The sequence below is a fragment of the Rana temporaria genome, chromosome 1 (genome assembly GCF_905171775.1).
Source record: "Rana temporaria chromosome 1, aRanTem1.1, whole genome shotgun sequence".
NCBI classification, from domain to species: Eukaryota; Metazoa; Chordata; class Amphibia; order Anura; family Ranidae; genus Rana; species Rana temporaria.
The window spans coordinates 516,735,975-516,760,768 of NC_053489.1; the positions used below are offsets into that span (position 1 = coordinate 516,735,975).

Below are 24,794 nucleotides of genomic sequence, written 5' to 3' on the forward strand. Positions count from 1 at the left end.
GCACCCAGAACACCTCAGATAAGTGTGTCTTTATTCTGCTGTAGAAAGTAGAACTTTTTTATTTTCTTCATTGAAGTTTACAACATGCTGCTCAGCTGGTTTCCATAGGCAGCTATCCAGAATAGTGTTTTCTCAGTATTGGCCTTGAATGCTGGACTCCCCTGGACTGAATGGCATTGTCATCTGAGACCTTTGCCTTTTCTGCATCCAGAGACCTACACATCCCCAGGTTGTTTCCCTGTTTCTGAAGATTCACTTTGTCAGTAGGCCATTTGCGCTGAGCACCGACAGCTGCCTGATCCTTGACACATTAAGAATAGTCCTGCTTTTCCCTGGTAACGCTGGTTTTCAAGCACTAATGGTCCTGCTGCTGCCTGCATTTAACTCTCTGAAGTGATTGTCACTGACAACCTGGACTTGTCCTTTTATACAATTTATGCTGTCCTCTGATTTTTCTTGGCTCTACTAGGCGTGGGCCTCCCCTTGGCTTTCTCCCTGGATTTCACAGCAGTTGTGCAGGGTTTTCTAAGCCAGATAGCAACTTTAATTGCTGACCGCTGAGGTCGACAGGCTTCACTTAAATTACTGCAGTCTCTGAGCTCTCAGCTCTGCTCTGTCTGTGTCTTAGGTCTTTAACTGATGACCCTGTAGGGAAGTTGCTATTCTCTATTTTACTCCTATTTGGCAACCATCTCAGCTCTTATTGACGTGGCTTGCACCACTTTAAAATTGGGCTAGACTGCAGCTTCTACCACTGCTGTCCTCTAGATTCAGGTGCACCTGATTCTGGCTGACCTTTTTGTATGGTTTTTGAAGAACCCAGCTTGGTTACTCCCCCCTAAATAGATAGAAGTGTTGTACCCATTTCCGGTAGACTGAATTAAAAATTGGGCTGCCACTGTTGTGGACCTGTCACATTTTAAAGCCTTGACCGTTTTTGTGGAGGATACACGTGTGTTTTAGGCCCCATTGAGAAGTATAAATACATTTCTTACCGTTGGAGTATTTTGACTGTAGAAATTCTGTATGCAATCAACCAAATCTGCCAAAGCCTCCCATCAGGAAGAATATTTTTCTCTTCCGTTCATGGATGGACACAGCAGCATTGACCTTGGGGTTATATATCCTTCCTTTCAGGAGAGACTAGGCAGAAAAAACAGCACTTCAAGTGTTAACACTTCTCTCAGTACAGCACCTCCCAGGGGGAGGTCCCCCGGGTACATCCCAATCTCTTGCATTTTAATTTTTTTTTATTTGGATTTTTCCTGCATTTTTGGATCCTGGAATCTACAATCAACTGCCGACTGGGTGACATGCTGGATCTTGATCCTTGTCCGTCCCCCCCCCCCCCCCCCCATGTTCGGCCATCGAGCGTGTGCTGGCCTTTAGCTAGGCCGTCCACGACATGCCCCGTTGCTCCAGGGGTGGCCGGTGAGCTATATGCTACAGGGCACACGTATGACCGGTCTCTCTGGTTTTGTCACAGTGTGCTGGGCCGATAGCCATGCGTATTTGCTGCGGACGTTGGTTCTGTCTGGAATGCCTCCAGCTGGTGGTCGCAGGATGGGTAAGTAGTATCCCCTTGCCTTGGCAGGGTGGTTCGGCTGGTGCATTCCTGGGGAGGTCGATTGAGGGTTCGCCCTGCTTTCCTCTCTCCCTTCCTCTCCGCCCCTTCTGGGTGGTGGCTGTGAGGTGGGGGGTACACCTGGGGGGGCTCTGTTACTGCCGGGGGGCTGTGCTGCTGTGAGGTGCTATATTTTTTTTTTATTGCATTATGGTGCTGTGCTGTGTTCTGCTGTGTGTTACTGGGGTTTTAAAACATGTGTATGGCCACCATTTTACCGGGGGCACAGTTCTATGTATCGGCGGCCATTTTCTTGTAACCCACATGCTGTTTTTCTGCATTTCGGCGGCCATCTTGTAAAAGTTTTTGGCCTCTGGTGCCCGAAATAACAGCGCCGAAGCCCGCATAATACTTCCTGAGGGACAGCACAGCACGGACAGCGCTCTCAGCTCTTCAGCAGCGCTGCACTCTGGTCAGGTGGGGAGTCTCCTGGGGGGGTCCCCTGCTCTCTGTTACGGCCGGGAGGGTGACCTGTGGGTCCTGTTTTGCAGTACTAAGGCGGCATATATAGGTGGGTCAGCATGGAGTCTGAACCGGAGGCTTCTACCCCAACCAATGCCAGAGTTAACCCATAGTGCTCCTGCGACCTCAGTTGCTATGGCAGTAGTCCTTGAGGTGTTTGTTGCCAGGATTGAAGCGGCAAGTGGCCAGAAGGGGGGTAAAAAGTGCCCCCTCCCTGCGCCTGCTTCTGGGGTTGTCTCTGACACGGAATCAGGCCCTGCTAATGCATGATGCAGGCTTAGCCCACACGGACAATGAGGATGACTTTGCTTCAGAGTCAGCGCATAAGGAATTTGTTGGAGCTCTTATCATTGCGGTGCGGGATACTCAAACTTGAGGATTTGGCGGAGGCATCAGACATGCCGGTCCTATTTGGGTTCCGCAAGTCACCCTGCACCGTGAAAGTGTTTCCTTGTGTTTCATATCTGGACAAATTGTACAAGGAATGGGATCGGCCGCAGAAAGTTTTTGCTGTTCCAAAATACTTTGCGGTCCGTTATCCTTTTGAGGAGGACTTTTTTTTTTTAAAAAGTGGGTCTCTCCGTCAGTGGACCCCCCTGTGTCCAGGCTGAGCAAGGCTACCATGTTACCTGTGGAAGGGGCTCCCGCTTTCAAGGATCCTGCAGATAGGAGAGTTGAGGCTGTGGCCCTCTCCATGTTCACAGTAGTGGGGTCGGCGGTGAGACCGGTTTTGGCCGGGGCTCTGGTGTCGCAGACACTTACCGAACGGGCAAAGTCCTTGCTGCAGGAACTGGAGGCGCAGAATGCTGTTGAGCTCTGTGTGGACCTGGCCGAACAGTTGGTACAGGGCCTAAAGTTTGTCTGTGAATCGGCCCTGGATACACTCCCCTTGCTCTCCAGGGCCTCCGCAGTGGTACTACGCCGCCTCGTGTGGCTGAAGTGTTGGTCTGCAGGCCAGTCTTTTAAAAAAGGCTTTGGTGGACTCGCCCTTTAAGGGTGAACGGCTTTTTGGGGCGTCCCTGGATGACATCAAGGATGCCACAAGCGGTAAGAGCACTCTGCTCCCACAATCTGGGAAGGGAAAGGAGCCTCGCCGTAAGCAAGGACCCTCCTTCACTGCCCCCCAAGCGTTTTTTTTTTCGCCTGCCAAGTGCGGCAGAAAAACGTTTCCAGGGAGCTAAAGCACCCACTGAAGGGCAAAAGCGCCCCTGGTACCACAAGCCTGCTTCTGCATGAAGGTCTGCCCCCGCCTTTATCTCGGGTGGGGGGCCAGCTTTGCGAATTCGCGGCTCGGAGTTCTCTCCTTTCCGACCGTTGGGTTTGCGAAGTAGTTTCCTTGGGTACAAGATGGTTTCTCTCTTGCCCACAAAACAGATTTTTTTCCCCTTCAACCTTCGGCTTCCTCCGAGTTGCCGGAAGGATCTGTCAGGAGCTGTCCAAGATCTGCTGGTCAGGGGGGTGGTTGTACCGGTTCCTTCAACGGAACGGTTTCGGGGGTTTTACTCCAATCTGTTTGTACTCCCCAAGCAGGAAGGGGTCCGTCCAATCCTGGACCTCAAGGCCCTCAATTGTTTTGTCAAAGTGCAAAAATTCAGGATGGAGGCGATTCGCTCAGTTGTAGCAGCGCTCCATCAGGGGGATTTCCTAGCATCCTTGGATATCAAGGACGCGTACCTACATATGCGCAAAACACCAGAGGTTTCTGCGTTTTGCAATCGGAGAGGACCACTTTCAATTTGTGGCCCCCTTGTTTGGCCTGGCCTCGGCACCATGGGTTTTCACCAAATTGCTTGCTCCGATTCTGGCCCTGCTGAGGCAGCGCGGGATCGCTATCCTAGGATACCTGGACGACCTTCTTTTGAGAGCTTCTTCAAGCTCAGAGTTGGAGGACGAGTCTATCGCCTGTCAAACCCTCCGAGATTTTGGTTGGCTATTGAATACTCAGAAGTCAGTACTGGTACCGTCTCAGCGGGCGAGAGTTTTTCCGTTTGGGAGGAAAACTACAGACCTTGCAGTCTGCGGTGCAGCGCCTGACAACCCAGAAATGGGCGTTGCTTCGCTTTTGCATGAGAGTGCTGGGTCTGATGGTGGCCTCTTTCGAGGCAGTGCCGTATGCCCAATTTTACACTCGAGCATTGCAAAAAGAGATTCTGTCACGTTGGGACAAGCTCCCTTTGTCTCTGGATTACCAGATTCGGATTACCAGAGTCGACTGGTCAAGTCATCCCTAGTGTGGTGGCTGACCTCTCCGGCACTTCAGGCCAGAAAATAATTTCTGCCGTGCCATTGGACAGCGATCACGACGGATGCCAGCCTCTCCGGCTGGGGGGGGGGGGGGTGTCTGGACTCGGGTGTCCTGCCTACCAATCAATGTACTGGAGCTCCGCGCATCCCGTCTCAATCGGAAGGTGTCACGGTTCGTGGCCAGGTCAAGAGATCCGTGGGCGGACGTGTCGGACGCGTTGGTGGCACCATGGGGTCACTATCGACTAATCTACGCCTTCCCTCTGAAGCTTCTTCCTCGCCTGCTGCACAGAGTGGAAGCCGAGGGAATACCAACAATCCTAATTGCTCCGGATTGGCCGTGCCGTCCCTGGTACGCGGACCTGGCGCGTCTGGTGGCAGACGTCCCCTGGCGTCTACCCCTGAGAGAAGATCTTCTGACGCAGTGCCGGTTTCTCACCCTGCTTTAACGGCGTGGCTGTTGAGAGCCAGGTGCTGAAGTATTGAGGCCTGTCGGGCTCGGTGGTCTCTACCATGTTACGAGCACGGAAGTCTACTTCACGAAAGATTTACCATCGTACGTGGAAGGCCTACATCGCCATGTGTGAAGAGATGAAATGGCACCCCCGTACATACGTGATGTCCCGGATTCTGCTGTTCTTACAGCGTGGAGTGGATTAGGCTCTCGCCTTAAGTACGGTTAAGAGTCAGATTTCGGCTCTAGCTGTCTACTTTCAGTGACCCTTGGCGGCGCACTCCCTGGTGCGTACGTTTGTGCAGGGGGTTCGGCACGTTCCCCCTCCTGTGCGCCCTCCACTGCCTCCATGGGACTTGAATTTAGTTCTTTCGGTGCTTCAAGAAGTTTGAGGACATATGGAAGATTCCTCTGTTGTCCCAGAAGGTGTTTTTTCTGGTGCCAATTACCTTGGTCAGACGAGTATCGGAACTGGCGGCCTTGTCCTGAAAGGCGCCTTACTTGGTCATCCAAGGATAAGGTGGTGCTGCGGCTGCAGCCGTCATGCCTCCCAAAGGAGGTCACTTTACATTCCTTGGACGTGGTTCGGGCCCTACGGGTGTACTTGTCGGACTCACTGTTCGTGTTGGTGACTGGTCCTAAGAAGGGTATGGCTGTCTCGTCGGCCACCATTTCTAGGTGGATCAGACAGGTTGTGCTCCAGGCCTATGCCATAAAGGGGCGGGCGCCTCCCTTTCAGGTTACGGCGCATTCGACCAGGGCGATTGGTGCCTCTTGGGCTATCTGCCATCAAGCGTCTATTTTACAGGTGTGTAAGGCAGCGAATTGGTCGTCAATCCACACCTTCTCAAAGTTTTACAAGGTGGATGTGAGTGCATCTTCGGATGCCTCCTTTGGTCGCAAGGTTTTGAACTCTGGTTTGTTTGGGGTGAAGCTTGGTTTGCTGTGTTTTTTTTTCCCCACCACTCAATTTTTTGACACTGCTTGGGGACGTCCCTAAGGTCAATGCTGCTGTGTCCGTCCATGAACGGAAGAGAAAATAGGATTTTTGTACTCACTGTAAAATCCAATTTCTCTGAGTTCATGGACGGACACAGCACCCACCCCTCCTTTTGTTTGTACTGCTTGTTACGAACTGAGGCTGCATGATGCAAGAGAGTGGGATGTACCCGGGGGACCCGCCCCCTGGGAGGTGCTGTACTGAGAAGTGTTTTAACACTTGAAGTGCTGTTTTTCACCATTTTGTTTGTCCCAGTGCAACTCTGCTTTGCTCCCAGAGTATGTCCATTGTGGGGTATCTGCATGACCTCCTGTTGAGGGAACTGCCTGCACAAGTCCTGACAACAGAACCTGAACTGTCCAGACTTTATGGTGGATTGGCTGTTTCCTAGATCTTAGATGTCAGCAATGCAACTGCCTTATTGCTTGAAGTATCTAGGTCTTGCACAACTCAATCCAGAGTTTTCCTTAGGAAAAGCTTCTAATTGCTTGTTCACACAAGCTGTGCTGGAACTGGTAAACTTTAACCACTTCCCGCCCGGCCTATAGCAGAATGACGGCTGGGAAGTGGTTGTTATCATGACTGGGCGTCGTATAACATCCAGCAGGATAAGCCGCGTCCGTGGGGGTGAGGTGATCGGTGGTGTGGTTGTCAGTCTGTCGCACCGCATCTCCTATCTAGGTAAAGAGCCTCAGAGGCTCTTTACCACGTGATCAGCTGTGTCCAATCAGTGTAAACGGGAAAAGCCATGTATCTGCTTTTCCTCTACTTGCACTGACAGACTTGTGTAGAGGAGAGACAATCGACTGCTCTCCTGACAGAGGGGGCCTGCATTGATTATCGGTGCAGCCCCACCCATGGGCCAGGCCACCAGGTGAGCCCATCCAGGATGGCACTTTGTGCCCATCAGTGCTGCCTATAAGTGCCACCTCGTCGGTGCAGCCTCACCAGAGCCCGTCGGTGCAGGAGAAAATGTTCTTTGTAATGGAAATAAACAAACTTTTTTTTTTTTTTTTTAAATGTTCGTTCTTTATTTGTAATAAAATCCCCAGAGGTGATCAAATACCACCAAAATAAAGCTCTGTTTGTAGGGGGGGGGAAATGGGTACAGTGTCGCATGACCCCGTAATTGTCATTTAAAATGTGGGAGCGCTGAAAATTGAATTGAACTGTATTGAAGTGGTTAAATACAAAAACTGATATTTGTCATCGGCACACAAAAATGGTCAAGGTTTTAGGATGGGACAGATCCACAACATTGGCAGATGGAACTCGTAAACTTTAACTACAAAAACAGAGATGGGGGGAATTTATTACACCGGCTGTAAATATATACGTGATCCCGGTCGCAAAAGTTGGCACCCAAACCAGGGCTCTGCATTCCACCAAGGGTAGTTATGGTTGTGTGTTTGGAAAAAGTACTGCATTTCTCCTCCTTCTTCTTCGCCTTCTTTGCCTTCTTCTTCTTCGCACCTTTTTGGCTCTGATAAACATCCTTGAGCTTCAGGCAGTATGGTTTTCTTGGCAATGCTTAACCTTTCAACTGGAGGGTCGAACAGTCTGGATTCAGCTGGTAAACACCATGGAAGTGACAGATGAATCATTATTAGGGAACCAGAATTCTTGAAATTGTAAGGGTAAAAGGGATTCTGTCAAAGCAGAGCTCCACGTTCTGGCCTTATCCACCATTTGCATCCCAAGCACAGGCAGGTGGATTACCTCAGCTAGCATTGCCTTGACCTGGGAGAATGGTCCCTATAGTGGACATCAAACAGGACAGGCTTGTGTCCAGAATCTGTTGGCTCCATGGGATCAGTACAACCTGATCCATACTTTCTTTTTTTCTCCAGTGTTCCATTCTCCTCCTCCTGTAGGTGATGTATTATAACCCAACATTGCTTTTTGGTGTCTCAATGAACTGCAAGAAATGGTGTTTACAGTAAATGCAAAAATCCCCATTTTCAAAATTGCTGAATTCTCAAGGAGTATAAAACATTTTGGTGATTTTACTCTTTGGCATCTAACAATTGTAATTGTACTTTTTGGAGTAGTCTTCAAAACTTTCTTGAATAGCTTATTTGGGCCAAGCTGGTCCAAACTATTGATTGCACGAACAGGTGTGCTGTTTTAACGGGTTTCTAGCCTTGGATCGAAAGTTTGGGCACCCCAGGTAAAAATTTGTATTTAATGTGCATAACGAAGCCAAGGAAAGATGGAAAAATCTCCTAAAGGCATGAAATTACAGATTAGACATTCTTATAATATGTCAAAAAAAAGTTAGATTTTATTTACACTTTCAAAATTACAGAAAACAAAAAAATGGCGTCTGCAAAATTTTGGGCACCCTGCAGAGTTATTATCTTGTACTGCCCTCTTTGGCAAGTATCACAGCCTGTAAATGCTTTTTGTAGCCAGCCAAGAGTCTTTCAATTCTTGTTTGAGGTATCTTTGCCCATTCTTCCTTACAAAAGTCTTTCAGTTCTTTGAGATTTCTGGGCTGTCCGTCACGCACTGCTCTTTTAAGGTCTATCCATAGATTATGTTGAGGTCAGGAGATTGTGAAGGCCATGGCATAACCTTCAGTTTACGCCTCTTGATGTAATCCCCCGTGGATTTTGAGGTGTGTTTAGGATCATTATCCATTTGTAGAAGCCATCCTCTCTTTAACTTCAGCTTTTTCACAGATGGCATCAAGTTACCATCCAAGATTTGCTGAAATTTTATTGAATCCATTTTTCCTTCTATTTGTGAAATGTTCCCTGTGCCACTGGCTGCAATACAACCCCAAAGCTTGATTGATCCACCCCCATGCTTAACAGTTGGACAGAGGTTCTTTTCATTAAATTCTGTACCCTTTCTTCTCCAAACGTACCTTTGCTCATTCCGGCCAAAAAGTTCTATTTTAACCTCATCGGTCCACAGAACTTGTTTCCAAAATGCATCAGGCTTGTCTATGTTCATTTGCAAAGTTCAAACGCTGATTTTTGTGGTGAGGACGTGGAAGAGGTTTTCTTCTGATGACACTTCCATGAAGACCATATTTGTACAAGTATCTCTTTTATAGTGGAATAGTGTACCACAACTCCAGTGTCTGCCAGATCTTTCTGGAGGGATCGTTGCAGTCAAACGTGTGGGTTTTGAATTGCTTTTCTCACAATCCTGCAAGCTGTTCTGTCTGATATTTTTCTTGGTCTTCCAGATCTTGCTTTAACTTCCACTGTTCCTGATGACTGCCATTTCTTAATTACATTCCAAACAGAGGATATTGACACCTGAAAATGCTTTGCTATTTTCTTATGGCCTTCTCCAGCTATTTTCAGTTTTCTAGACAACTGCTTAGAAGAACCCATGGTGCTGATTGTTGGGGCAAGGTCAGATGAGTCTGGGCATTTAAAACCTTTGAGATTGACATCACCTGGTCTTCCTAGATGATGATTGAGAACAATCCATGACATTGGCAGGTCTCGGCTTTGCAAAAGGGGCAGTGCATACTATAAATTCTGCAGGGTGCCCAAACTTTTGCATATGCCATTTTTTGGTTTTCTGTAATTTTGAAAGTGTAAATGATGGAAATAAAATCGAACCATTTTTGACATATTATACGAATGTCTAATCTGTAATTTGATGCCTTTTGGAGATTTTTCCATCTTTGCTTGGCTTCGTTATGCACATTAATACCAATTTTTACCTGGGGTGCCCAAACTTTCGATCCCCACGGTATAGTTTACAGCACTGTGCTCCTGCACACTAATGGGAGCTTTCCAATGTTGCTCCAGGCAAAAAAAAATTGAGCTGAGCACCCCTTAGCTTTTTGTATTCATTCATACAATAAAAAGCTTCATGTCAATGGCTTAGTAGCACTCGGCCCAACTCTTTACTGCTGGTACACAGCTGAGGCTAGGTACAATTAATACAACACGCCGATCAAGCACACCTGTACGTGCAGCAAATGGCTCGTTTGTGCCACTTTGGCTTAAATCGGTTGTTTAACCACTTAAGCCCCGGACCAAAATGCAGCTAAAGGCCCATGCCAAGTTTTGCGATTCGGCACTGCGTCGCTTTAACAGACAATTGCGCGGTTGTGCGACGTGGCTCCCAAACAAAATTGATGTCCTTTTTTCTTTTTTTTTTTTTTTTCACAAATGGCTTTCTTTTGGTGGTATTTGATCACCTCTGCGGTTTTTATTTTTTGCGCTATAAACAAAAATAGAGCTTTTTTAGTTTTGAAGAAAAATTCAATATTTTTTACTTTTTTTTTTCTATAATAAATATCCCCCAAAAACATAAAAAAAAAATTTCCTCAGTTTAGGCCGATACATATTCTACCTATTTTTGGTAAAAAAAATGTATAGCGCTTACAAAATAGGGGATAGTTTTATTGCATTTTTATAAATACATTTTTTTTTACTACTAATGGCGGCGATCAGCTTTTTTTTTTTTTTTTTTTTTTTTTTTTTTCGTGACTGCGACATTATGGTGGACACTTCGGACAATTTTCACACCTTTTTGAGACCATTGTCATTTTCACAGCAAAAAATGCATTTAAATTGCATTGTTTATTGTGAAAATGACAGTTGCAGTTTGGAAGTTAACCATAGGCGGCGCTGAAGGGGTTATGTTTCACCTAGTGTGTGTTTACAACTGTAGGGGGGTGTGGCTGTAGGAGTGACGTCATCGATTGTGTCTCCCTATAAAAAGGATGACGGGATCGATGCAGCCGCCACTGTGAAGCATGGGCAAGCCGTGTTTACACGCGGCTCTCCCCGTTCTTCAGTTTCCGGGGACCCCAGCGGCGATCGGGTCCCAGAGCTTCAAACCGGGGCGCGGGCCGCCCGCGACCCACGGCTGGGTAGATGTACAGGACGTGCTGGTACGTGCATCTGCCGTGCCATTCTGTGGACGTGTATATATACAGTGGGCGGTCCTTAAGTGGTTAAAGGGCCATTAACCACTTAAGGTCCGGAAAGGATTTGCCCCCTTAATGACAGGCCTGCGCCGCTTTAACTGACAATTGTGTGCGTGCGACGGTGTATCCAAAAAAAATTGTTTATTTTTTCCCCACAAATATAGCTTTTTTTTTTTTTTTCGCTCTATAAACAAATAAAGAGCGACAATTTAGAAAGACGCCGCAGACGCCCCTTATCGCTCGTAAAGCGACTGACGTACGCCTTCAGCGATTTACGCAGCCATGCCAACCTGCCGCAGTATAATGATGGTGGCTGGTCGGCAAGAGGTTAAAGGTGGTGTTTGGCTTTAAGATAGTTTTGCATTATTGCAGTGGTTAACTACAAATTTGAACTTGCTCATGCAAAGTATGTTTTCCCCCATAGCTTGTGTTCACTTATGTTTTTTGTTGTGAAATTCTGTAAACAATTACTACTTGTTTGTAGGTGTTGAGGCCGTTCCTCCTCCGTCGTATTAAGGCTGATGTGGAGAAAAGCCTTCCTCCCAAGAAAGAAGTTAAAATCTATATTGGCCTTAGTAAAATGCAAAGAGAATGGTAAGTTTCTGTAATGTTGCTTAAACTCAATGTTTCCTTCACGTATGTTTAATTTCTGGTTAAAGGAGTTGTAAAGGTTCCTTTTATTATCGAAATAGGTTCCATTAAGCTAGTGCATTGTTGGTTCATTTACCTTTTCCTTAGATTTTCCCTCTAAAAAATGTTTTTCTTTGTTTTCTTTGTCTGAATTTCTCACTTCCTGTTCCTCCTCAGTAAGCTGTTCTGGCTGACTAACCACAGCTCGGATGATGGTGGCACATTTACTGAGGAGAAACAGGAAGTGAGAAATTCAGACAATTTTTTTTTTTTTTTTTAGAAGGGAAATCGAAGGAAAAGGTAAGTGAACCAACAATGCACTAGCTTAAAGGAAGCTATTTAGAAAATAAAAAACAAACCTTTACACAACCCCTTTAAGCTGTTATCTTCTGATAGGTTTTGTTATGATCCTTTACCTTCTATGGTAGCATTAACAGAAGAAAATCTTTTACCCTTTCCAGTCTGGGTCAATTCTAAAAAGTTTTTGTTACCTTAATACCACCAATGCATTAACCACTTCAGCGCCAGAAGGATTTACCCCATTAAAGGGGTTGTAAAGGTAAAACATTTTTTCCCTAAATAGCTTCCTTTACCTTTGTGCAGTCCTCTGTCACTTACCTCATCCTTCGATTTTGCTTTTAAATGTCCTTATTTCTTCTGAGAAATCCTCACTTCCTGTTCTTCTGTCTGTAACTCCACACAGCGATGAAAGGCTTTTTCCCTGGTGTGAAGTGTCGTGCTAGAGCAGGAGAGTCAGGACACCACTAACACACAGCTCCTTTATCTGCAATGTAGAGAGCGTCCTGACTCTTCTGCTCGCCCCCTCAAGAGAGGGGGCGAGCATGACACGCCACACCCGGGAGAAAGCCTCGCATTACTGTGTGGAGTTAGACAGAAGAACAGGAAGTGAGGATTTCTCATAAGAAATAAGGACATTTTAAAAGCAAAATCGAAGGATGAGGTAAGTGAAGAAGGACTGCACTAAGGTAAAGGAAGCTATTTAGAAGAAAAAATTGTACCTTTTTACAGCCCCTTAAATTTTTGCGATATGGCACTGCGTCACTTCAACTATCCTTTGTGTGGTCATGCGAAGTTGTACACACACAATTTGTCCTCTCCCTCCCACAAATAGAGCATTCTTTTGGTGGTATTTGATCTCCTCCTGTGTTTTTTTTTTTTTTTTTTATTTATTTTTTTGCACTATAAAAAGCAAAAATGTTGAGAATCACAATATTTTTTGATGAGAGAGAGAGAGAGAATAAAAAAAATAAGTGTTGCGCTGTGTGGAAAAATTATAAATCTAAAATATAGTAATAATTAGTGATAAACCGTATGTGAAAAATGATAAACTCCACAATTTGTGATAATTAGTCCGTTTGTGAGACAAAGTTCAAATAGTTGAAAAAGTGTCATACAGTCCAAAAAATTAATTATGAGCGTATATGAATGCGTCCTAGGCGTTAGAAATAATCCTGATGATCATTAACGTTCTGCCAGACGGTGCAAAAATAGTTATTTACTACCACCAACACCTTGTAGAATAAAGGCTTACCAGAAGGTGAGCATAACCAGCTTGCAATGCACTAGCTTAAAGGAACCTATTTAGAAAATAAAAAATGAACCTTTACAACCCCTTTAAAGAACTGAAATCCAGTGAACAAAAGGTATCAAGGAGAGTTGGGATGGGGAGAGAGGTCTGGGTGATGCTGGACATCCTTGAGCCAGTTAACCACTTAAACCCCAGACTTTTAGGCCGCTAAATGCCAAGGCCAGGTTTTGCGATTCGACACTGCGTTGCTTTAACTGACAGTTGCGCGGTCGTGCGACGTGGCTCCCAAACAAAATTGACGTCCTTTTTTCCCCACAAATGGAGCTTTCTTTTGGTGGTGATTGATCACCTCTGCGGTTTTTATAATATTTTATAATAAATATCCCCCCCAAAAAAAATATATATATATATATAATTAGGGCTGTTACTGATTAAAATTTTTGTGTTCGATTAATCGTTTTTTTTTTTTAATCGACTAATTTCGATTAATTAACGCACATACAGATACAACTACTTTTAGCTGATCTCCTTGCATTGCAACTCTGCATTAGTCAGTGGTAAATGTGGTATACACTATATACAATCACCCGACGCTACTTAGTTTCCACAATCCATGACTTAACTGTTCACACAAATAAATTCAAACTGTAGCACTGACGTAAGATTTTTTTTGTTATTAAACTTTAAGAAAAACGTAGAAAACGTATAACATATAAAACATAAAACGTATCTGATATATTGACTGTCAGTCACTTTATAGTAGGCATCACGCAGACATACCAGAGTGTTAACATTTTCTGGAAGCAGACATGATCGCATTTTATTCACAATATACCCCTGATGAACTAAACAGTCTTTCGCACGGAACAAATGTTGCCGGTACGCAAAGTATTGTCTGCCCCCATGCTGTAATATACACACATTTGCCCCCATGCTGTAATATACAGTTTGCCCCCATACTGCAAGAATATACACATTTGCCCCCATACTGCAAGAATATACACATCTGCCCCATGTGTACATTACAACATGGGGGCAGATGTGTATATTCTTGCAGTATGAGGGCAGATGTGTCTATTACAGCATGGGGGCAGATGTGTCTATTACAGCATGGGGGCAGATGTGTCTATTACAGCATGGGGGCAGATGTGTCTATTACAGCATGGGGGCAGATGTGTCTATTACAGCATGGGGGCAGATGTGTCTATTACAGCATGGGGGCAGATGTGTCTATTACAGCATGGGGGCAGATGTGTCTATTACAGCATGGGGGCAGATGTGTCTATTACAGCATGGGGGCAGATGTGTCTATTACAGCATGGGGGCAGATGTGTCTATTACAGCATGGGGGCCGATGTGTCTATTACAGCATGGGGGCCGATGTGTCTATTACAGCATGGGGGCAGATGTGTCTATTACAGCATGGGGGCAGATGTGTCTATTACAGCATGGGGGCAGATGTGTCTATTACAGCATGGGGGCAGATGTGTCTATTACAGCATGGGGGCAGATGTGTCTATTACAGCATGGGGGCAGATGTGTCTATTACAGCATGGGGGCAGATGTGTCTATTACAGCATGGGGGCAGATGTGTCTATTCTTGCAGTATGGGGGCAGATGTGTATATTGAAGCATGGGGCAGATGCTTTTCTATACACATCCGCCCCCATGCTTTTCTATACACATCCGCCCCCATGCTTTTCTATACACATCCGCCCCCATGCTTTTCTATACACATCCGCCCCCATGCTTTTCTATACACATCCGCCCCCATGCTTTTCTATACACATCTGCCCCCATGCTTTTCTATACACATCTGCCCCCATGCTTTTCTATACACATCTGCCCCCATGCTTTTCTATACACATCTGCCCCCATGCTGTTCTATACACATCTGCCCCCATGCTGTTCTATACACATCTGCCCCCATGCTGTTCTATACACATCTGCCCCCATGCTGTTCTATACACATCTACCCCCATGCTGTTCATATACACATCTGCCCCCATGCTGTTCATATACACATCTGCCCCCATGCTTTTCTATACACATCTGCCCCCATGCTTTTCTATACACATCTGCCCCCATGCTTTTCTATACACATCTGCCCCCATGCTGTTCTATACACATCTGCCCCCATGCTGTTCTATACACATCTGCCCCCATGCTGTTCTATACACATCTGCCCCCATGCTGTTCTATACACATCTACCCCCATGCTGTTCATATACACATCTGCCCCCATGCTGTTGATATACACATCTGCCCCCATGCTGTTCATATACACATCTGCCCCCATGCTGTTCTATACACATCTGCCCCCATGCTGTTCTATACACATCTGCCCCCATGCTGTTCTATACACATCTGCCCCCATGCTGTTCTATACACATCTGCCCCCATGCTGTTCTATACACATCTGCCCCCATGCTGTTCTATACACATCTGCCCCCATGCTGTTCTATACACATCTGCCCCCATGCTGTTCTATACACATCTGCCCCCATGCTGTTCTATACACATCTACCCCCATGCTTTCATATACACATCTGCCCCCATGCTGTTCTATACACATCTGCCCCCATGCTGTTCTATACACATCTGCCCCCATGCTGTTCTATACACATCTGCCCCCATGCTGTTCTATACACATCTGCCCCCATGCTGTTCTATACACATCTGCCCCCATGCTGTTCTATACATATCTGCCCCCATGCTGTTCTATACATATCTGCCCCCATGCTTTTCTATACACCTCCATGCTTTCATAATCGTATACATGATGGTTGTCCTCTCTTACCTACTTAAAGCAGGCAGGCAGACCCATCCGCAGAGTAGCTGACACGTGCGGGGAATATACAAGCAGGCGGGCGGGTGATGATGACGTCAGCGCACCGCTACTTGGTTCCTGCCGGCTCCAGAGCTAGGCCGAAGCCGCGGCCTTTTTCTATCTGCGAGACCGCGGAGCTCACTCCGCGGATCGTCGATCAAAATTATTTTAGTCGATCAAAGAAATTAACGATTAATCGTTAATTTCCGCAGCCCTAATATATATATATATATATATATATATATATATATATATATATATATATATATATATATATATATATATATATATATATATATATATATATATATATATTATATATATATATATATATATATATATATATATATATATATATATATATATATTCTAAAAAAAATTCCTGAGTTTAGGCCGATACGTATTCTTCTACCCATTTTTGGTAAAAAAAAAAAATCGCAATAAGCGTTTATCGATTGGTTTGCGCAAAATTTATAGCGTTTACAAAATAGGGGATCGTTTTATTGCATTTTTTTTTTTTTTTTACTACTAACGGCTTTCAGCGTGTTTTTTTTTTTTTTTTTTTTTGTGACTGCGACATTATGCCGGACACTTCGGACAATTTTGACACATTTTTGGGACCGTTGTCATTTTCACAGCAAAAAATGCATTTAAATTGCATTGCTTATTGTGAAAATGACAGTTGCAGTTTGGGAAGTTAACCACAGGGGGCGCTGAAGGAGTTATGCTTCACGTAGTGTGTGTTTACAACTGTAGGGGGGTGTGGCTGTAGGTCTGACGTCATCGATCTAGTCTCACTATAAAAGGGATGACACGATCGATGCTGCCGCCACAGTGAAGCACGGGGAAGCCGTGTTTACATACGGCTCTCCCAGTTCTTCAGCTCCGGGGAGCGATCATGAGGGGGTGGCTAGAAACGAATAGCCGCGCCCTCATCCCGGATTGTTCCCTGAGGCTTACCGACCGCCGCATGTACCGGGGGGAGGTCCCAATCGCCGGCCCACGGAAAGGCAGCGACGTGTGGGCACGTCGTTTTGCCGGCGTATATGTACATGCGGCAGTCGTTAAGCGGTTAATGAGGTGCGCTTGCTGCTGCTTCTACTGCACATTGTGAGAAACCTGTGTAAAATTAAACTACAGAGGAGCCTGTCCAGAACCAAAGGAAAGGCTGGAGCACAGCTATACAAAAAGAGAATGTTTATGTTTTAATTACATTTAAGTAAATGCTATGCCACAGTTAAATTGACAACTGTTTTTTTTTTTTTTTTCTTAGGTATACAAAAATCCTAATGAAGGATATTGACATTTTGAATGCATCAGGGAAGACGGATAAAATGCGACTTTTGAACGTTCTAATGCAGTTGCGAAAATGTTGTAATCATCCTTATCTCTTTGATGGTGCTGAACCAGGTCCACCATACACTACAGATATGCACTTGGTCACGAATAGTGGCAAAATGGTAGTACTGGACAAATTGCTTCCAAAACTAAAAGAACAAGGTAATTCCTTTTTTTTTTTTTTTTTTAAGGCTTGGAAAAAACCTACAATTTCTGTCTAATGTACACAACACAATGCATTAAATAATAAAAGGGAGCTATAGGCATTTGTAAAGTTTTTACAGCGCTTCACTTTTTCCACATTTTATGAGTCTTATTCAAAAATGCATTATTTTCCTCACAATTCTACAAACCGTGCGCCATAATAATGTGAAAGAAGTTTGTTTGAAATCTTTGCAAATTTATAAAAAAAAAAAAAAACACATGTACATAGGTATTCAGTCTTTGCTCAATACTTTGGCACCAATTGCAGCCTTTGATGCTACAAGGTTGGCATGCCTATTTTTGGGCAGTTTCTCCCATTCTTTGTAGGACATCTCAAGCTCCATCAGGTTGGATGGGCAGCGTCGATGCACAGCCATTTTCTGATCTCTTCAGAGATGAACGCGATTGAACAAGTCTAGGCTCTGACTGGGCCACTCAAAGGCATTCACAGAGTTGTCCTGTAGCCACTCCTTATCTTGACTGTGTACTTGGGGTCATTATCCTCTTGGAAGATGAACCTTTGCCCTAGTCTGAGTTCCAGAGCGCTCTGGAGCAGGTTTTTTTTATCAAGGATGTCTCTGTACATTACATGCATTCATCTCTTCCTCGATTCTGACTAGTCTTAGTTTCTGCAGCTGAAATCATCCCCACCACCATGCTTCACTGAAGAAATGGTATTGGCTGGGAGATTAGCAGTTTCCTCCAGACATGACTCTTGCCATTCAGGCCAGAGAGTTCAATCTTTAATCAGAACAGAGAATTGTGTTTCTCATGGTCTGAGAGTCCTTCAGGTGCCTTTTGGCAAACTCCAGCAGGGCTGTCATTTGCCTTTTACTTAGTTGCTTCCATCTGGCCACTCTACCATGCAGGCCTGATTGGTGGAGTACTGCAGAGATGGTGGTTCTGGAAGGTTCTCCTCTCTCCACAGAAACGCTGGTGCTCTCTGGTTGATTATTAGCTTCTTGGTCACCTCCCTGACTAAGGCCTTTCTCCCTTGATCGCTCAGTTTGGCCAGGTAACCCACTCTAGAAAATCCTGATGGTTTCAAACTACTTCCATTTACGGATGGTACTCATTGGGACCTTCAATGCCGCAGAAATCTAGTATCTATGTATCTAGACACAGATTTTCTGTACCCTTCCTCAGATCTATTCCTAGATACAATCCTGTCTCGGGTCTACAAACATTTCCTTGAACTTCATGGCTTGGTTTGTGCTCTGACATTCACTTTTAACGGTGGGGCCTTATATATAGACAGGTGTGTGCCTTTCCAGTCCAATCAACTGAATTTACCACAGATGGAATCAAGTTGTAGAAACATCTCAAGGATGATCAGTGAAAACAGGATGCACCTGAGGTAAATTTTGAGTGTCATGGCAAAGGCTGTAAATACTTATGTATATGTGATTTCCTAATAATCCTTAGGCCCCTTTCAGACGTCCGCTCCGCTCGTCCGTCCATTACAAGTCCGTTTACGGACTTGTAATGGTTCCCTATGGGATCGCGTCCGTTAGCAGATGGAGCATCCGCTAACGTCCGCGTCCGTCGGGATCCGCTTTTGCGAACGGAAGAAAACCTATTTTTCTTCCGTCCGGCGGATCGGATGCAGACGGTCCGTCTGCATCCGATTTCCCCATAGGGGAGAGCGGAGCAGAGACAGGGGCGGTCTCTGCACAGTGTGCGGGGACTGCCCTATCCGCCGACAGTTCAGCGGGGATGACAGATGATCCCCGCTGAGCTTTTGCGGACACACGGAGCAGACACAGAAACGGTCCGCTCCGTGTGAAAGGACCCTTAATGTGCATTTTTTTTATTTTTCCAAGAATGCCAAAGGATTTTACCTCAGCCTCATTTCTTTGTTTTATTTAAAGAAAAAAAAAATTTTGTTTGCCAGGCTTGATGTTGCCCCTAAAAAAAAAAAAAAAAAAAAAAAAAAAAAATCCTGTTCCGTTTTAAAGCATGTTATACAGCACAGTGTTTGTGCTGTCTAATTAGGCCCCCTGTCTCACCTGAAATACCTGGCTGATCCTGTCAGTTTCTGCCCTCACCCCTGTATACTGACCAGTTTTATCATGGCGGCTGAGCCCTGACACTGGTCAGTTTACATGCCTCCGTCATCCGCAGCCCTGCTCTGTCCTCCCCCCCCCCCCCCCCCCCCCCCCTGTCTGTCTGTGTCACCCCAACCTCCTGCTGCGATTAGTATGTTGGCTACTCCATAGCCTTGGATCAGAGTAGGAGAGTGGCCAGGAGTCGCGTGACTGGTCTTAAGATATCTGCAAAACCGGTATTTAGGCCCGGTTCACACTGATGTGAGTTCATAACGAATGTGATGCGTCAAAAACATTCTAAATTCGCACGTCCATAAATTTTGTTGTTTTCAACGACAGTGGCTCACATACATGCGTTGCGATTCCTCTTCGGATGCGATAAAGGTTCTTATGTGTTTACAGCGTTGCAAATTTAGTCTCCATAGACATCAATGTAAATCGTTCTGGAATCGCGTTGATGGTTCGCATATGTGCTAATTCTACCACACTACTCTCCACAAAAAAAAAAAACAGGAAATACACAGCTTTCTTTCTTTCTTTCTTTCTTTCTTTCTTTCTTTCTTTCTTTCTTTCTTTCTTTCTTTCTTTCTTTCTTTCTTTCTTTCTTTCTTTCCCCTTGGCTAGAACATTGCAGAATGTCCAACTCCTGAAATTTGCGGTAAATTCTGTGTATAGAGGCTTCCTTTTCCACAACTGCATACACTGCATGTTGTAGCTGGATACGAAAAGAGCTGGCATGCAATTTAAAGTGGTTGTAAACCATTATTTGTCACTTTTACCTACAGGTGAGCCTATAATACGGCTCACCTGTAGGTATCAAGAATATCGTCATCGCCGCTCCAGCCAATCACAGCGCTGGAGCGGCGATACCCGGAAGACACGCCGGAGCAAGATGACATCTCGCTCGGCGTGGACCAGGTAAGTGTTCCTCACCTCGTTCCGAGGTAAGTATTTCATAATCAGCCAGTATGCGGTGCATACTAACTGATTATGCCTTTTGCCTTGCAGGTTTAAAAAAAAAAAAAGTTTATGCGGTTTACAACCGCTTTAAGGTTACAGACACTTTAAATATTCTGAATTGTGTTAAAATGTAATTTGCTTCTCTTCATTTAAATTGAAACCTTACAAATTTGATAGGGTTGTTTAGCCAAAGACTTCTGTGAAAATGTCTTGTGTGTGTGTGATAATTAAGTTCACATGTGGGCTTATATGTAATAGGTTCACGTCTACTGATATTTAGTCAAATGACAAGAGTTTTGGACATCTTGGAAGATTATTGCATGTGGCGAAACTATGAATATTGCCGACTGGATGGACAAACGCCACACGATGATAGACAGGTTAGAATTTTAGTCGTCTTAACTATTTTGTTTTCTTGCAATGCTCCTGTTCACTAATAAGGTATTTCCTATATTTTCTAGGAATCTATTCTTGCATACAATGCTCCCGGCAGCTCAAAATTTATTTTTATGTTGAGCACCCGTGCTGGTGGTCTTGGCATTAACCTTGCTACTGCTGATGTTGTCGTCATATATGATTCAGACTGGAACCCTCAAGTTGACCTCCAAGCCATGGTATGTATGCCAAAGTCTCCACCTTATCTGCTTATGTTGAAAAAAGTACTGTGCTCATCTGTTTTATCCTCTTGCCAACCTAGCCACATGTGTGGTGGCACTGAGGGTGAGCCTTAACGCCTATAAGCTTCACTAAATGTAGTCAAGGTGCGAAGAATGCACACCTAACAGTGGCTGCGCTTTCACAGATGGCTCCTGATCTTTCTTCATGTTTGGGAGCCAGGGGGATTGGTTCCCGATCATCCAACAACCAGTCCGTGATCTGGAGGTCTGTCTCACTGCTCAGTTTAAAGGGCTGCTAGGAGGAGACAGGAGGGGGTTAAAGGTATAATTACTTTAGAATGATTGGTGCCGTCAGTTTTAAAAGAAACATTTGCCAAGAAAACAAGTTGGCTGCCCTTTTCTGCTGGTTAATTTGGCAGGCTGTCAAGTCAAGCCAGTGAATTTAGCTACTGATCAAGGACTTCTGAACTGCATTATTATTTTCTACCTGGCATCACCTCAACTTCGGATTTGAATATTTTTTTTTTTTATTTCAGTCATTTAAAAAAAAGGTAGACAACCAGGTAGTTTTTTTTATCATTCATGAGGGACCTAGAAATGTAGACATTGGGGTTATGCTGCTGCCTACCAGACAATGGAACCTGGGCAAAAAAAAGTTGAATGCCAGTCCCTTTTTATAATCTGGCATTTAACCACTGTGCCTCGGCTCTGCTTGCATGCTTTCCTGCTTTTGAAATGCTAAATAAATGTATTGATCTTTTATACCACCCATCCACAGTGACATGTCACCTAAAACCCTCATTAGCAGATCACAGTATTATCCATGTTGCCAGGCTACTGTAAACAAATTTAAGAAAAGCTTGGTCGGGCATTTCATCACCACTGCTCGATCTTTAATGCAGCATTTTTCAACCAGGTTGCCTTGAGGTTTCTTCAAGGGTGCGTTGAAAAATACCAGAAATTTGCCCACAAATTGTGTATGGATGAAGCCTGCCTTTTAGTTGCACAAAAGCCAGGTTTTCATTGTGCGATATTACAACCTTCTAGCTGCTGGCATCCCAATGACATCGTCAGTTAAGGATGTCTGTCTTCTGCCTAGCATGCTTGTTTGACCCTCCCCTGCTTCTCTCCATCAGCATTGAAGGGGGCACATTAGCTAAGTGGTGAAAAACTGAGGGAGAAAAACATTGGAATACTAGTCAATTCCAGTTTGCAAAAGTGTATTTGCTTTGGAAGATAAAATCACCTGTAATGTTGGATGTCCTAACTCTGGATGTTGTTGCATTATGTTCAACTTTTAAAATATTTTTTTCATTTTAGAATGGGGTGCCTCGAGACTGTCCATATTTTAAAGGGTGCCTTGACCAGAAAAAAGTTGAAACACTGCTATAATAGCAAGACTCTGGCAACAGGTCGGAGCACCTTCACTGGCCCGGAAGGGCTTGCGTAATGAATACGCAACCTTTGGGACGTATGATTGTGTGGGAGGAGGATGAAACCAAATTATTCTACACGCTTTTGTGGACAGTGTGGTCCCATACTCCTCTGGAGTTTGACCCATTCATCTCTTCGCAAGTGTGAAACCTTATTCGCTCCGGATAACTTAATTTTTCACTGTAGGGAGACGCTTTCCCCCCATCTCTTGGCGGAGACTTGTGGAATGTACCGATGGGTCTACCGTTTTAGCCTCCCCATTTTCTCCTGAGGGTGGGGAAAAAGCTTTGGGGGCCGCTCTCATTCTGTACATGGGGGCGTCGTGGGAGGTGCACTCGCTCTCCCCACGTTCTATGTGGGCAGTGACTGAGCTCAAGGCTGGGCCAGAGGGCATGGTGACGTCACATCTGGTGGGGGCATGCATTTTTATCAGAAGGGGTCAGGCTCTGGCCGGTGTGAACCTGTAACGCTGGAGGGATCAGCAAGTGGCTCGGGAAGGCGTAAACTCTGCTATCCTCAGCGGGTGATGTCCGGGGCATAGGTGGCTTAGATTTCTCCTCCTGGCAATGCCAGTACCAGCCACTAAGGTAAGAGGAACCCAGGGGTGGGTGTTCCCTTTCCCTATTACCCGATGGCTCCACGGTTGTAGACCACTCTTGGTGGTCGGGGTGTTTGGGTGGTGGTACGACAGGACAGGGCACTCATGGCCCTTTTGAGGGAATGCCTAATTGGTGGTTTCCATGTTTAAAAAATATAAATATCCGTGCAGTGAAGGTGGCCTAATGAAAAGGTGCAAGAAGGCGCCTATCTTCTACTAAACTCTGCAGATATCTTGAGCCTCCAAACAAGGCTGGGAGCTGAGCACCGTGGTGTGTCCTGCAATCCCGGCTACTTGGGAGGCTGAGGCTGTTGGAGTCCAGGAGTTCTGGTCTATCCTACACTGTTGGAGTGTCCACGCTAAGTTTTTAGTATGATATGGTGGCATTGGAAGAACCTGGGACCGCTAGGCTGTCCTAAGGAGAAGTGTTAATTCCCAGAGTGGGGATATATAACGTCATTGTCATTCACATGATATGCGTGTTTTATTTTTTTTTTGTATGACGAGAACCCGTCTATCACCTAAATGACTTCTCAGAGCGAGCGGGGTTGTCTTGAATGTGTAATCTCCTAACCCTTAAGATCCCGCAGCCCCAGGCTAGCCCTCCGCCAGCTCAGCAGAGTATTGCACTAGCCACACCGGACTTGCCCTCCACTAATAGAGGGACACCGGGGAAGGCACTATTGAAAAGCTGAGCTTTGTGGCTAAACCTTGGCAGGGCATTATGTCCAAGGCTAAGCTCTCTGGGATTCCTCTCACAGGGACAGTTTGTTTGATCCTGGTCTGGAAACCATTTACATCTCATGGGATAGGACTAAGAAGACAAAGAATAAGGCTCGCCCACAGAGAAAGTTCAGGGCCCTGATGCCCGACGGTCCAACGATGGCTTGGGGTCAGAAAGGCAGTGCTAAAAAATGCGGTTTTTAGTTTTTTTTTTCTCCCCCTAAATGAAACCATGACAGCTGACCAGTGGGTGGCAGATTGGGGGCCTTCCTCCCACAACGGGAAGCAGTCTTCTACAATCATTTCATTTATTTATTTTTATCCTAAGGAGGGTTACCGACTTGAATTTGCCAAACAATTCAAAATCCCTATTGACTCTTGACATGTTTTACTAAAGTTTATTATTTTTTTTTTATTTATTATTTTTTGTCCCTTTTTAGGATAGGGCGCACAGAATTGGACAAACAAAAACTGTCAGAGTCTTCAGATTTATCACAGATAATACAGTTGAAGAACGTATTGTGGAGAGAGCAGAAATGAAGCTACGTTTGGATTCCATAGTTATTCAGCAAGGTAAGTCTGTTCTTTGAATGATAACTTGTGACAAGAATGGTGTTTTGGATTGTCCAAATTTAATTTTTTATTTTTTTCTTGTTGCAATGGATTTAAAAATACTGAAGCAATAAAAAGAGCACTTTTAGTTTGGGATTAGACCTATGCATTATACAGGCACGGTGCCACAACACACATTGTGTTATGAGCTACGTTACAAGCAAACTAGTCTGGTCTGATTTTCATTACATTGTGTTGGTACTTTAAATTATTTGGCTGCGTTAATGTGATTTAACACTCATGTTAGACTGACCACCCAGATGTGAGTGGTTTCATTTCGTTTTTTTTTTTTTTATATAGAAAATGGATGACAAGGGTGTGTCCATTTGTTGAATGAGGGGGATGTAGAGTAAGGGAAAAAATGTGTGAAATGATTATTAACCACTTACGGACCGCCCACCGCAGGAATACGTTGGCGGTTTGAAGAGGAATACCGTTGTTATGGTAGCAGCTAGCTACCATAACCCTGGTATCCTCTTCAGCGGATGGTCTGCTACAAGATAAAAGTGGTCTCTGAGGCGGGATAGGCCCCAAGGTGACTTTTTTATTGCGGCGGGAAAG

General features: G+C 44.9%; 1 protein-coding gene across 1 annotated transcript in view; it reads left to right on the top strand.

Annotated features, from left to right (window-relative positions):
* SMARCA5 (SWI/SNF related, matrix associated, actin dependent regulator of chromatin, subfamily a, member 5) overlaps positions 1-24,794 on the top strand; it is a 112,147-nt gene that overhangs the window by 46,493 nt on the left and 40,860 nt on the right. Inside the window, exons 10-14 of the mRNA XM_040331510.1 lie at positions 11,175-11,284; positions 16,973-17,199; positions 20,508-20,629; positions 20,711-20,863; positions 24,062-24,194. Of these exons, the coding sequence (XP_040187444.1) occupies positions 11,175-11,284; positions 16,973-17,199; positions 20,508-20,629; positions 20,711-20,863; positions 24,062-24,194 (745 nt within the window). The remainder of the gene's footprint in view (positions 1-11,174; positions 11,285-16,972; positions 17,200-20,507; positions 20,630-20,710; positions 20,864-24,061; positions 24,195-24,794) is intronic.